The sequence below is a fragment of the Tachypleus tridentatus genome, chromosome 7, assembly GCF_004210375.1.
Source record: "Tachypleus tridentatus isolate NWPU-2018 chromosome 7, ASM421037v1, whole genome shotgun sequence".
In the NCBI taxonomy this organism is placed as follows: domain Eukaryota; kingdom Metazoa; phylum Arthropoda; class Merostomata; order Xiphosura; family Limulidae; genus Tachypleus; species Tachypleus tridentatus.
Window position 1 is genome coordinate 61,722,379 of NC_134831.1, and position 14,713 is coordinate 61,737,091.

General features: G+C 32.4%; 1 protein-coding gene across 3 annotated transcripts in view; it reads left to right on the forward strand.

Moving 5' to 3' along the window:
• Vti1a (Vesicle transport through interaction with t-SNAREs 1a) overlaps nt 1-10,655 on the forward strand; it is a 30,722-nt gene extending 20,067 nt beyond the window's left edge. Inside the window, exon 8 of one of the 3 annotated variants that reach the window (XM_076512021.1) lies at nt 5,659-10,655. In XM_076512021.1, the coding sequence (XP_076368136.1) occupies nt 5,659-5,755 (97 nt within the window). In that variant the 3' untranslated portion in view covers nt 5,756-10,655. The other 2 variants (XM_076512022.1, XM_076512025.1) reach the window with 2 other exon arrangements.
• The last annotated feature ends 4,058 nt before the right edge of the window (nt 10,656-14,713 follow it).

Here is a 14,713-nt window from a genome sequence, read left to right on the forward strand (position 1 = left end):
ATGTGAAATATTTTAAAACTTAAATGATCAGAGTTTGTAACAAAAGATGAAATTCTCTCAAGGACAAGCACAAAGCCAGCATCAAAATGAGCATGAACAACACTAACTAATGTCCTTGGATACCAGCTGGAACATTTAAGGAAACTCTGAAGTAGTGTGACATCTAATGTTGAGGAACTGACTATCAAAACTGTAGAACTGAAAAACTAACTGAATATATGACAAACTAGAAATGTCACTAGTGTGTTGTATGGGCCTGATAGTTAAGGAAGATTGTTAGTGATTAACATTTGTTTGCATTGTGCACAAAGACTGGTCAGTTGTTTATTTTTTGTTACACAGATGTAACAGAACGTGTTGCTTTGGGAAGTACTTAAACATTATGATACTTTGAAATGTGTGTGTGTGTGTAATTAAAACAAAAGACAAAGCTAATTTGCCCATGATTATATGTTTATTAAATACAGTTTAGGGCCCAAGTTGATCTTGTGATAGAACTTTGAGACTAATAACCATGAGATTGAATCATTGTGACACTATGAAATATTTTTTTGCATTTTAAGCTTTAGGTGCATCATAAAAGTGAAATTTAACCTCTTAGTGTAACTGGTGGGTGGTATGATACTACTGACTGGTTGCCTTCGTTCTGGTGTCAGTAATTCAACATTAGACATGATGGCCAATAGTCTTAATAGCTTTGCTATAAATACAAATACAAAATGACATGCTGACATGTGTTAGATTTTATTTTTTAATGTGATCTTCATCTCTCTTATCAAAGTCTTTGTCCAACAGCTAAACAATATTTTGATACTACATATTTTAGTTCAGGAGGAATGGATAAATATGTCAAGAACACAGAAATGAAGTGTAATTTGCCTCTCTGCTAGCAACATTTCAGTATGTTAATGAATGTAACCAAATGAAAAACTCTGTCAAGCAGTGTACACTTACTGTTGATTTATCTAAACTTCATTAAAATTTCCTGAATAGCTCAAAACTGAATTCCACAGGTCTAATTAATGTATATACATTCAGATCATGCCCAAATGAGGGCATCTCCATAAATAATAAGGATTGTAAAAGGTTGCTGTGTAGGCTTAGTTATGGGAGCTTGACTTTACCACCAGTAACAATAGATTTATATTAAATCCAGACAACTGTCTCAAGACACTTTACAATTAAAATAAATAATTGCCTCTGAGATTGAGATTCAAATACAACAACACTTTAATATACTATATCAAGATCCTCAGCTACATCAAGTTACAAAAGTATCTTGGAATGTGTTGTTATAAAAATTATTAAATTCATCAATACAAGCCCATAATTGTCCTTTGATTAAATCTTTTAAAACATCCATTAAATCTCCCAACACCAATAGTAGGTTATCAGTTAACACATTGATTGAAATCTGCTTAGTCATATCATAGTATTAAACATTATACATTCAATCTTGACTAAGTTATTCTAAGAAGACATAGCAATAATTTCCTTACATAGAGTTTAAACAGGATGTGTTAGATATTTGTGGCACATGTGCAGACATGGTCAGCTTCTTCAGCTCCAGAGACAGAGAGAGTTTCTACACCAAGGAGAACTTGTACTGGTTATCTGTCTTCAGTAGCTGCTACAGACTGACTTTTCTGGCCTAAAACATGGGTTCTCATACTAAATCTTTATAACCTTTCAAGTAGTGTACACATCTACTCAGAAGTAGAACTGGCACTTTATTGGTTAATTTTTCTAAACTCAACATTATCCTTAGAATCAAACACAAAACTACTTTGATAATTAGTTATAACCAAAGATGCTAAATTAGCTGCCTATTTGCTTGTATTTCTTTTTGCATTTTGGATATAAATCCTACATCAAAGTTCCAGTTCATTCCTTTTATAGTAATTGTGCCCAAGTAAATGTAAACCTTTCTCATAACATTCTCTCTGTTATAGTGGCATCACTCTACAGATAATGATCTCATATCCAGTCTGTAATGAGACTTACATAAACACACAGCTGCAATAGCATGAGTTTATAGAAATTATAAACACCTATTTCATTAATGTACAATGGTTTAAACTTGGTACACCTTTCCTTCTGTGTCAATTCTTTGTTGTATAAATTCTCTTATGTATTCACTAAGTGTGCACCATGTTTCTTCTTATTGCATATACACCCTTGTGCAAATTAATTGAAACAAGACGGAAAATTATGATTTTTTCAATTTTTTGCATTTATTTCTGAGAATCCAAAAATTACTCACAAATTAATACATGATATGACCGCCTTTATTTTACAGAAGATCATTAATCCACTTTGGCATCGAGTCCACGAGTTGACTGCAATCTTTACTAATTTTTGGATCTCAGTACCACACCTCAATTATGGCCTCAATAAGCTTATCTTTTGTAGTACAGTCTTTTTCCCAAAGTCTTTCTTTACAAATTGCCCAAAGATTTTCAAAAGGATTTAAGTCCGGAGAGTTTCCAGTCCAGTCCAGCACCTTTATTCGCATTGTAGTTATAAAATTCTTCACAAATTTCAATGTGTGGCACGAAGCCAGATCTTGCTGAAAAATGGCATATCCATCTGGAAATCCCTTTTTCAATTCTGGAACGACTCTTCTCTGCAAAACTTCGATGTACTGTGGTCCTTGCATCCTGTCTTCTACGATATGTAAGCCTCCGATGCCATAGTAGCTTGAAGAAGCCCCAAAACATCTTCTTCAAGGGATGTTTTACGAACTGATTGATGTGAGATTCTCGAAGTTTCTCACCTGGAGATCTGTAAACATGCAGACTTCTTTAACCCTGTGTGAAGAAATGAGTCTCATCACTGAATAACACCTTTCTCCATTGTTCTTGCATCCAGTTTTTATATTTCACACCCCATTGATACCGTTTTTTCTTCATTGAGTTGTTTTTTGACTGGTCTCCTTGCCCTTCTAATGCAATTTTGAATGACGTAATTTTGTTAATTCCTCAAAATTTTATCATATATCCCCAAAATAGATCGACCATACTGCAAAACACAGCTAATGGCACCATCTGTGTGAAAAAATGACTGATAAAGGAAATCAGCAGGTCCAGTGAGCCTACACTGGCTGCCATGCTGAAAATATTGTAAAATGACCATTTGTTTCAATTAATTTGCACAACAGTGTATATATGTAGCACACACAACTTTTTTGATATTCAAATTTTCTCAATGCTTGAAACATTCAAATTACAATAAGATTCCCAAAAATGCTACAAATGCTTCAGGATCAAGCATTGTACTGGACTATGAATCTGAGGGTCCAAGTTTGCATCTCACTGGCACAAAATCTCACTCTATACTTTGGAACCATGTGGGTGTTATGAGAGTTACAGTCAAATCCCACTTTTTGATTACAAGAGATTGAGTTCTACATGGATAATTCTGACCAGCTGTCTTCCCTGTAGTCTATCAGTTCAAAATTAGGGATGACTAGCACAGGTAACGTTTGTTTAAATATTCTAATCAGACTGGTCTTATTGGTAACTGTGTTAATTTATTGAAATTCTCTGAAGGTTTAGTGAATGATGTAAAATTAAATTTCTCTAAAGATCACAAACCATTTTTCATTGGCTTCTGTTATAGAATATAGCATTACAAATGCATGGAAGTTTCTTAATGTAATGGAAAGTGCTTAAAAATGAAGAATAATTTGATCCAGTAAGCTTTACATCATTTTTGGAATTAGTTTTTACCTAGTTTGTAAAGATAACCAGATGAATAAAACTTGGTGCTAATATTATTTGTGAATGAAATTAGAGTAAATCACAATTAGTTTAGAAAGAACATTTGGAGTAAAAGGCCTGTTTACCATTTAAATTACACATGATAAGATACCACATTAAGCAGGAAACGCCCTTGTGGTGTATTACTTTTGGTCTAGAACCATTAAGGTTTGTTTAACATATATCAGGGAAAAAGTTAAAAGCTTTCTTCTATAACAATATCCAGGCATATTTTTATTTGATCAGTCTTAATTGAAATGATTAAAAATGAGTGGCTCAGTATGTCTTAGAGTATCTTACAGTATCCTTGGTGCTCTGCATATCTCAACCAAGCTATAGGCACATTCTCTGTCCAATAATTAGAAAAGGGCAAATTGTTCACTGACTTGTATAATAGTTTTTAACTATTGATGTCATAATCGTGAACAATTTTACTGTTGCCTAAAGTAATAAGATTTATTGACATGTTTTGACTAGATTAGCTAGTGCTTTCCAGTAGAACTTTATCCTTAGAAATAATATAAAACTGTGTGCTTGTTGTCATCTTTTCTTCAAAAATTGTATATGTATACACAAATACATATATTGTTAATATAAGGTAAGCAACCAACATGTTCCACAATGTTTGAAAGTATAAAATGTTTAAAATAACTTCAGAGAGTAACAGGAACAGAATACATTAGTAAGCCACTGTAATTTCAAAGTACCATAGTGAACTTATATCATAGTACTTGAAAGTGGAAATAAAGAATATTTTTAATTTTGTGAAATTTTATAGTTCTTTTATATTACTGATCTGTAAGTGTTGTATACATACATATGTATGTATGTATGTACACACATGAATGTGTTTTTGAATTTTGTGAAAGAAGATGGTTATATCTGATTGTTTCTGAACATTTTGAATATTGACCAAATTTTAATTGTTAAATTAAATACATTTGGTTTATGAATAAAATAAATGTTTGTTGTTTTTTTCATATTAATATTTCATGATTTAATCACATAGATTAGTTTTATCTTTAATGTTTTGTATTTGTTAATTATATGCTATCATTACTTAAGTGAAAAACTTAACACTAATATTTAATCACTAAATGAAGTAAGCAGACCTATTGGAGATACATTCCACAGTGTTAGTAGAGAAAAGATTGAATTGGATATATTCAGTTTTAATCAAGACTTGTTAAAGAGAAACACATTGTTAAGTATTAGATGCACAAAAAGTTAAAAAGAATAACTTGGACAAAATATATACTGTGTAGTTTTCTCTTGTCTCAAATTATTTTCTTTAGGTCTCTGCTAAACACTGTATTTTCAACTTTTTTATCACTCTCTCATAAATCTCAAAAGAAAAGAGTTGCTTAGGTATTGTTACAAACAAATAATGTTATTGTTAATTTCAAAATAAATAAGTGACATCTGTGCTTAATAGCCATATTATTAGGTCTGTTATTATTTTTTCTCCTTTTCTTAGGTCTCAGGATCAAATTCCTGTCACTCCAAACATACTTGCCCTTTTGGCTGTGGGAATATTATAATGTGACAATCAATCCTATTATTCTTTGGTATAAGAGTAGCCCACGATTTGGCAGTGGGTGGTAATAACTAGTTGCCTTTCCTCTAGTTTTACACTGCTAAATTAGGGACAGCTAATGCGGATAGCCCTCATGTAGCTTTGCATGAGATTCAAAAGACAAATAAACAATCTTCTTTTCTTGTGCTTTTGCAGTAAGTGATATCAAACTACAAAACTCGCACAACTCTTATTCTTCTGCTACTTCATGATTTTCAAATGTTACCTTTGAACATTTCTAAATATATTTTAACATTGACTAAGTTTACAGGAATAAAAATTGTGTTATTTTAAGAAAGAAATTACTGGTTTACATTTCAGGATATTGCAGAACAAACTGATCCTATATGTAGTGGCAGCTGTGATAATTTTGGTCATCATTCTTGCTATCTACTTTATTGCAAGAAGGCATAGCTGATAGACACAGAGGTTCTATGAAATGGTGGACAAATACAATCTCAAAAAAAAGAGTAAATGTTTTATGTAAAGATGTGTTCTGATGAGACAGTTGTATTCAAATAAAAATATTTATTCCATTTATGTATTAATTTTGCTACTGAAAACTTCAATTTACATCTCGTAAGATAAAATAAGATTTGTAGGAGTTTTATATTTGAAGTAATTGAATATTTAAAATGCTTGGAATAGCTTAGACTTTATATTTTTTTTACCATAATTGATTATATGCAAGTTAGTTTTCTATTAATTTAAAGAAGAAAATCTTAATAATTTAACTCATTTTATCGTACTTTTATTATTCATTCCTACAAACCAGCTGAAGTTTTAAGTACTAAGGATAAGATTGTGGCAAACTGAGTATCAGTTATTTTCATGGTTAGTAGCCTTTATGATAACCTACACTTAATTACTAATTCATAATTATTGAATACTTCATATTTTAACATGTTAGCTGTTGATCTGTTATCTTCTGGGAAGTTCTGAATATGACTGTTTTATGGTAATAGTCAGGATTTAGTGCTGGGTATTTATATAAAGGGTGGTGTGATCACCTTATTAGAGTTTAAATCAACACACTTTCAAGAGAGAACTATGTTTTGCTAATATGCATGCTAGTCTGACTGAGTATATTATCAGTCAGATGGATATAGAAAGCTTCTTTTTTACCTCACTTTTCTTTCTATGTTTATATCTCATTTTTGTCTATTATTCCATTTTATTGTAAGGTCTTCATTTCTTGCATAATGGCTATTGTAGCATTCAGATTGGTATTACAGAGAATTCTGTGTCTTTAGTGCTTCTGAATTCTAACTTTGTTGGGCTTTTTGTTTCTCCAATATGTTGAACTTCACATTCACAAGAGATGTCATAAATCACATGTTTGACCTCTGCTTCATCTATGTTTAGTTTAGTGTGTACTAGCTGCAATGATATTGTGTTGTGGCGTTTCAATACTTTTCTAACTTCGTGCTAATTAATAATTAGACGTAGATGATCATATAGGCTACTTAACCATGAAAATAATTGATACTCAGTTTGCCACAGTTTTTTCTTTTGGACAATAGATATCATTAACTCCTTAAAAAAGGTCCACTAATATTTTTTATATTACAGTTCTGACTTGGGTAAATAAAAATGTGTGAATGTACCTGAATATGAATTTATCTCTTTGTAAAAGATGCAAGTTATTTTCAAAAATTAAAGATAAACCAATTATTTATAAACATGAGACCAAGTAACTAAAACTCAGGCATATAATGAAAAGCAAGTAGAATTTGAAGGATTTGTAAAATAATTAGTGTGTTTTTATTTGAATAATTTGATGTAAATTCTTTGTATTATTAATCACATCAGTTAATTAATAAGAAAACATTTTATACACAATTATATATTACTGCCTATGTTAAATAATTTTATAAATTCCATGTGATTTCCAATATAAACTTCTATGAACCTGTAACCATAAGTTTTTCTTGAGCTCAATATACAAAAATAACTTAGGTCAGTATATCTTATGTTGATTTTCATCCAGGAATTTGTATGTTGTGGTGTGAAAAGAAAAAAAAAAAAAGGGGGGGGTCATTAAACTGCAAATTGTTATAATAAAAATGATTATGTCCAAAGAATGGTGTGGACCAGCATAATATGGTTTTTAGTAGGATATTGTTACAATAAAATTGCAACCTCATTTTATTCTTTTTTTTTATATACATAATATATATACACACACACACACACACACACACAACTGACAGTGAAGCCTTTTGTGCAATACCACAACTCATCAGCCTAGCCAGGTTATAACATCAAATATATAGACAGCTCTGATTTTCTTTCTTTTTTTTTTATGTTTTAAGTACTGTTGTGAGTGTCATGGAAAATCATTTTTAAATATAGTTTTATTCAGTTCTGGGAAAACTATAACATGAAATATATTAATCCTGATAACCTTTTTGGTTGCATGAAATTGTACTTTGTTTCTTCTTTTTCTGTTTGATTATAGTCTTGTTATTAGTGGCTTTCTTATTTATCTTCTATCTTGCACAAGAACAATTATTGTTTGGTTTTAATTCTTGTAAAGTTATATATTTTTGGCACTGTGATTTAAATACTGACTGCATGGAGAAGTTTGTAATCTAGTTGCATAGCACTAGCTGGTTATCAGTTTATACTTTATGTAAAATTATGTTATTTGTGTAGTTAGAGTCATGTTAATATTAAACTTACTTGTGTCTGAATATGTCAAAAAATCTGACAGCAACTCATGCCACTAAGGCCAGTCTGTTTGTTAAAAAATGGTGCATAAAAATCACAAGATAGAACAATTAACCCACAGCTTGTAAAATTGTGTCTTGGGGGTCAGCTGGTAAAGAAAACTGGATTGGTCACAAATTTTTCAATGGAAGTATTTAATCGAAATACATGACAGCTGACTTACAGTTCATATTATTACATATGGATCAGTTTTTCAGATGACTAAGGAACTGAAATTATTAAAAGCCTTAATTTTATTTATAAACAGTTAAGACAAATGTTCTTTCATTTAATACGTGCATGGAAGATTATTTGCATCAGCCATCCATTACTACTGAATCTCCTTTATGTGATGTGTACATGAATATTTAGATAACTAATGTTATTAAGTAAACAGAAAACAGCTATGATAACCATTAATGTTTAGCAAATTTTGAGGTTGAAAAACTTTAAACAGGAAGTGATTGTCAACAAAATGTGGTTAACAAGCGTGTGCAATAGTAATTCAGCAATTTTTGTTTGTGGGTGAGGGGAATCATGAGGGGACAGTATGGGAAGTAATAATAGTATAAAAGATAATATGTTGCATATTAATTTTCATTTTACTGAACATGTGTTAACTCAAAAATTATCATGTGGAAAAATAATGAGATCACAGTTCCTTTGCATTAACTACTATAACTGATGAGTTTTGCTTTGAACATACTAGAACGATAATATAAAGAGTGCAACATGCATCATTAAGCATTTAATTTAACATAAGTGTTTGCATGTGTATTTCAAGTGCATAAGAAATAAATAGTTTCTATAATGTTGTACTTCAAATGCTAAAGTTGATATTTATACATGTGTACATGTGGTATTTCATGCCCGTCTTATTGTTTACATTTCAGTACAGTCTGGCGTGGCCAAGTGGTTAGGGTGCTCGACTTGTAATTTAAAGGTTGCAGGTTTGAATCTGTGTCACACCAAACATGCTCGCCCTTTCAGCTGTGGGGGCATTACAATGTGACAGTCAATTCCACTATTCATTGGTAAAAGAGTAGCCCAACAGTTGATGGTGGGTAGTGATGATTAGCTACCTTCCTTATAGTCTTACACTATTAAATTAGGGATGGCTTATGCAGATGGCCCTTATGTAGCTTTGCACAAAATTAAAATAAACAAACACGTTCCAGTACAGTGGTGACAAGTTTTGATAAAGAAGGACCACCCATATGTTTGTGTATTAAGCATTGTACTTCTTATTATATAATTAATACATTACATAACTTTAAAGCAAGAACTTTATGTATCATAAGGGAGTTTTAAAAAATTTATAATCTCTCAAAGTCCATCTTCACCATTATATTACCAGTTAATGTTTTTATTACTAATACACATCTTTATGAAGTATAGGGTTTCTGTGAGAATTTGTGCAGTTATTTTAATCAACTTTGTAGGACATTGTTATGGTGTGTATCCATTTATTTTACACTTTATTGTAAAATAACTTAAAGAAAATGGTCAGTCAGAGATTCTTTGATACAACAGTATTAAAGATTTGGCTCTAGTGGTCATACTATTTTTTCTAGTTTTACCTTACATCAACTTTAGGGCTGTTGTTCTGTGTTCACTTTGTTTTTTCTATGTTTAAGCAGTATTAAGTTCCCATTAAACTAGTGTTATTTTCTCTAGTACATACATTTATACTTGTCAAACCATAAAGCACTTCTTTAGAACATTGCAGACAGTTGGTATTGATAAGCCTAAAAGAATATCACATAACAATCACATCTGGTTCCAATGGGCCAAAATTTGATGTAAGGTATGAGAAAGGGTTTTAATATCATAGATTTTTTTTTCACATTTACAATGAAGATTTTGATTTATATTTCAAAATGAGTGCTTAAAAAAAATCATTGGTGAGCTTTCTGAAGCAATTCCCCCAAAAAAAAATATATTTAAAGAGCACTTTAGTGAGTTATTGAAAATTGAATATTATCATAAACTATCAATCTTCACATTTGTAATTACATAAAGATAAAAAAATATTAGTATATAAGTATTTTATCTGTGATTGGGCAATGTACGTGTTAGCATAGTGTTTTTTCAGCTACAACAGTTTTGTTTTTTTAAATAATAATAGTGACTAGATATAACATAGTAGATTATTACACTTCTCTTAGTTTAAAAGAATTGAAAAATTAGTTATTTCACTACCTATATATAACTAGTGTAACATTTTTAGGCTTTTATGGCTCCAGTCAAAATACTTGAACGTTACAGAGAGAGACACTTTGGCAAAAATGTGCTAATTCGAGATGATTTAGTATGATTAGTATAACTTTAAGTTGAAACATGTTAATCTGGAGAAAAATGAAGTATATTTGTAATCTTTCTTTCTTAATATTATGATTATTAATTTCACAATAAAACATACCCTTAAAGTCGTAAAGAATAATAACATTTATTTAAATTAGTTAAAATTTGGTCACAGAAGTGAGTGTTTTTAAAGTTGGTGTGGTACACCTTGAATTTTTGTTGTTGTTGTTTTTACTTTTGTGAATGGGCTCTAGTCCAGTGTCTATTGCAAGTAAACTTTTTGTGGTTTATTATTGTGAAAAGCCTTCACGTGTTGTTTATTTGTACACTAATTTCATCTGGTATCTCTGTCAAGAATACTACGTCAAGGCAGTAAGACACGTATTAAATACAGTTCTCAATTTTCCATCCAAGTTTTTAGTTTAGTACTAACGATGACTAAAAGATAAGAATGACATCGGTGGCATGGCCTACTTAAGCTGCCTTCTGAGGGTCGCGGGTTCGCGCCCGAGTCGCGCCAAACATGCTCGCCCTCCCAGCCGTGGGGGCGTTATAATGTGACGGTCAATCCCACTATTCGTTGGTAAAAGAGTAGCCCAAGAGTTGGCGGTGGGTGGTGATGACTAGCTGCCTTCCCTCTAGTCTTACACTGCTAAATTAGGGACGGCTAGCACAGATAGCCCTCGAGTAGCTTTGTGCGAAATTCAAAACAAAAACAAACAGCTAATGACATTAGAACATTGCAGAGCAGAGCATTTAATGTTACACCTAAAGTTACAAGTTTTTAATGAATAGCTGTAGTATTAAAATCAGTTAATAGTTTCATGAATCTCTGTAAAGATTTTCTTAAAAGTTTTCCTATGCTTTTCTTAATTAATGGTGAAATTATCATTCCTGATGTCTTTATGCTTTAAGCATTTGTCTTAATACTGTCTTTAATGGTTACTACTACTATTAAGTAGAAGTATTCGTATCATTCAGTTGTTCATGATTTCTTCATGCCTTAAGCATTTGCCTTAATATTGTCTTTAATGGTTATTACTTCTTTAAATAAATAATCATGTTGTTTGAATGTAGTTTTTGGTTACGTTATCTTAGATTCTTTAGTTATTTTATACTATGCATTAATGAATCAAAGAACAACGTTTCGACATTCTTAGGTCATCTTAACCTGAAGATAACTTAAGAAGGTCGAAACGTTGTTCTCTCCTTTATATTTGTTAAAAGTGTTAATACCCGTACCAGGCGTCCTGAGATACATTTTTACTTCATGTGGCTTTCTCGTCATCACGAATTTGATGGCTTATTAAAGAATATTTACATCTCTTTCAACAAAATTTTCTAAACAGAATACAACAATTCATCAATATTTCGTTTAATCAAACTGTTTATCTGTCCTTGCTAACAAAATCACGACTTGTATTATTTTTATTCAGTTTAAGTATGTTCACTTACATCAATGATAATCCAATATTGTATAAACTTAAATTAAATTATTAGGTTGAGGAATAATTCGTGAGCGTTTTTAAATAATTTCATTCAAGCATTACATGCAAGACTATACAATACTTCAACGCATGAACACATTACACCCAAAACATTTATTATGATACTTTATTTCATGTAATACCTAGGTATATAGTATGCATTGTTTTAAACGAAATTGCAAGAAATTAAATGCGAAAAGCAGATGGTGTCGAAAATGCTCGATTTTGTCCACTTGACATTCCATTTAATGAGCTGAAAATGAAAGCAAAAATTAAAGACATATGAAAATCAAACACACCATCTATTAGAGCAAAAAATTATCTACCAAATGACATGAAATATTTTGCGAAAGCGTTTCATTTGTGAATATATTTTTTTAACTTGAAAAAACGCTAACGAATTATTCCTCAACCCAATATATTTTAATAGCACCATATTCAAATGTGGCTTATTATCTGATAGTGCATCACCTGATAACTTATCCATTGTTACATTTATATTCCCCCTGTAATTTTTCAAACAAGTTATTAATAGTCATGATATCTCCTCCATGTGGCACTATCTAGTCAGCTGGCCAGTTTCAAGAAAGTTCCAAGTCACACATTCAAACCCCAAACTGAATGGAATGCTGTCCCAGGAGGAAGAAATTAGATTTGTTTCTATATTGGCTTGTTGGCCCATCAGAAACAACGTGAACCTTGTTTACACCATTTTCTCTGAGGTCTGAGCACTGATTTCAAGTGGGCCCATACTGACCTAGCCGCATGTCTTGTATCTTCAGACAGAGTACAGTTACACTATAAATATACCCACCACTGAACTGTGAAAAGTTGCACGACATGTGTGTAATACTAACTGATACTCCTAAATGTATTGACATAATTTTGGTACCCAGCTTACATTCATAATTTTGGCAGAAGTCAATTTTCAATGCACATTCATCATTGCCAACCCATTTTTTAAACTTTCTAATCTCATGGTACTGATGATATATCGTGTACTGGTGTGGCAACAGCTCTCGTAATTAAGATTCAAACAGGTTACAAACATTTTAAACTGAATCTTGGTGCTTGTGTTTGCTGAAATGACCTTACCTTTGATACTAGTGCGTGTCTCAGAGTTACTTTGCTATTGGTTGTATTCGATGAGCTCTCTGAATGACTCAGTATCTGTACTAGTGACGTATATGTTACTCATACTACCATTGCATTTGGTACACGTTAAATAGATACAAGACATATTTGTTCTTGAACAAACAATAGAGTTGATAATATCATTAACATTTCTGCTCTTTATAACCCCAAGCTGGTTCATCCTTGAAGCAAGCAATTCACAATTTGTATTCAGTTTTCATGCTGTTGTATCCCTATTATTTACATTCGGACAAATAAAATAAAAGGGACAAAGCCCTGTAAAGGAAGTATGAGAAATGGAAACCTGCAGATTTTCAGCCAGAAATTTCATCCTCAAGTTCTTTAATGAGTCACATCGGTATATTTTCAGTCTCTTCTCTTTTTTCTGAGTAATAGTTTCTTCCCAGAAACAGGTCGGTCTGCTAACATCATCCCTGTGATAAAAGTCATTCACTAGTTTTGATACAGCTGTTGGAATCTTGTTAAACATTCCATCCTCATCCGTTTCCAGTGTCCTGTTGATCTCATTCTGTTTATTCTTTAGTTGTCTCCTTGAGATGGTCAGGTCTGTTTCAGTTTTCTTCATCAATCTGTATTTTTAGAAACTGTCCTTTAACCACATCTCGAAATGACTTCTTTTTTCTAGCTATTGCACTGTCCTTGAGTTTTGTTTTATTTCAACTGAGAGTGCAAAGCCAAATGTTTGCTATATTACATTATGCAACAAATGTCTTACTTTTTATTGTTCCTGGGTAGAAAGTGATATTTTCCAATTGCTTATGCCTAAAGTAAATGGAAAATATCTATTTTTCTCTTCAAAGTTTGCTTTTGTGACCTGGATAATGACATTTTCAAATTTACCCATTTTCCAGAACTTTCCAGGTAGTTTCAGTGCTGAGTAGCTGATAGAGAATTTTCAAGAACTTTCTAGAATGTAGGATTTGTTAGATGAAAATGTGCAAGTCGCAAGTCATAGGAATCGTCACCGACATTTTTCAAGCTTCGTCAGTCGCCAAGATAGGCTCTGCTTCTGCCACAATGTATCCGGTGTGTGCGAGGCAATTGGAACTGCATGTAATCCGAACGAATGGCGCCTCTTCATTGATAGCTTATCCAGAAGCCTCAAAGCTGTGCTGCTCCATAACGGGAATAAGTATCCGTCTCTTCCCCTGGCTCATTCAGTGCAACTCAAAGAGAAATACAACAGCATCAAGACCTTGCTAGAAGCCTTGAAGTATGATGAATATGGCTGGGAGGTTATCGGAAACTTCAATGTGGCGGCATTCCTGATGGGTCTCCAAGGAGGCTTCACCAAGTTTCCCTGTTATTTTTGCTTTGGAGACAGTAGGGACACTGCAGCATACTACAACAGGAAGCACTGGCCACAACGGACCAAGTTCTCTGTGGGGAGGCACAATGCGAAGTGTAAGCCACTAGTGGACCTCCGGAAAATGTTGTTCCCATCATTGCAAATAAAATTAGCTCTAATGAAACAATTTGTCACAGCTCTTGATAAGGAGTCTGCAGCCTTCAAGTACCTTCGAGACTTCTTCCCTAAGCTGTCTGAGGCAAAGGTCAAAGCTGGTGTCTTCGTTGCACCACTAATAAAGAAGATCCTGAAATACACAGAATTCCCCAACAAGCTCAATAGGAAGGAAAATAAATCTTGGGGCAGTTTCGTCGCAGTGGTTCGGGGATTCTTGGGCAATCACAAGGCCGAAAATTACGTGGAACTGGTT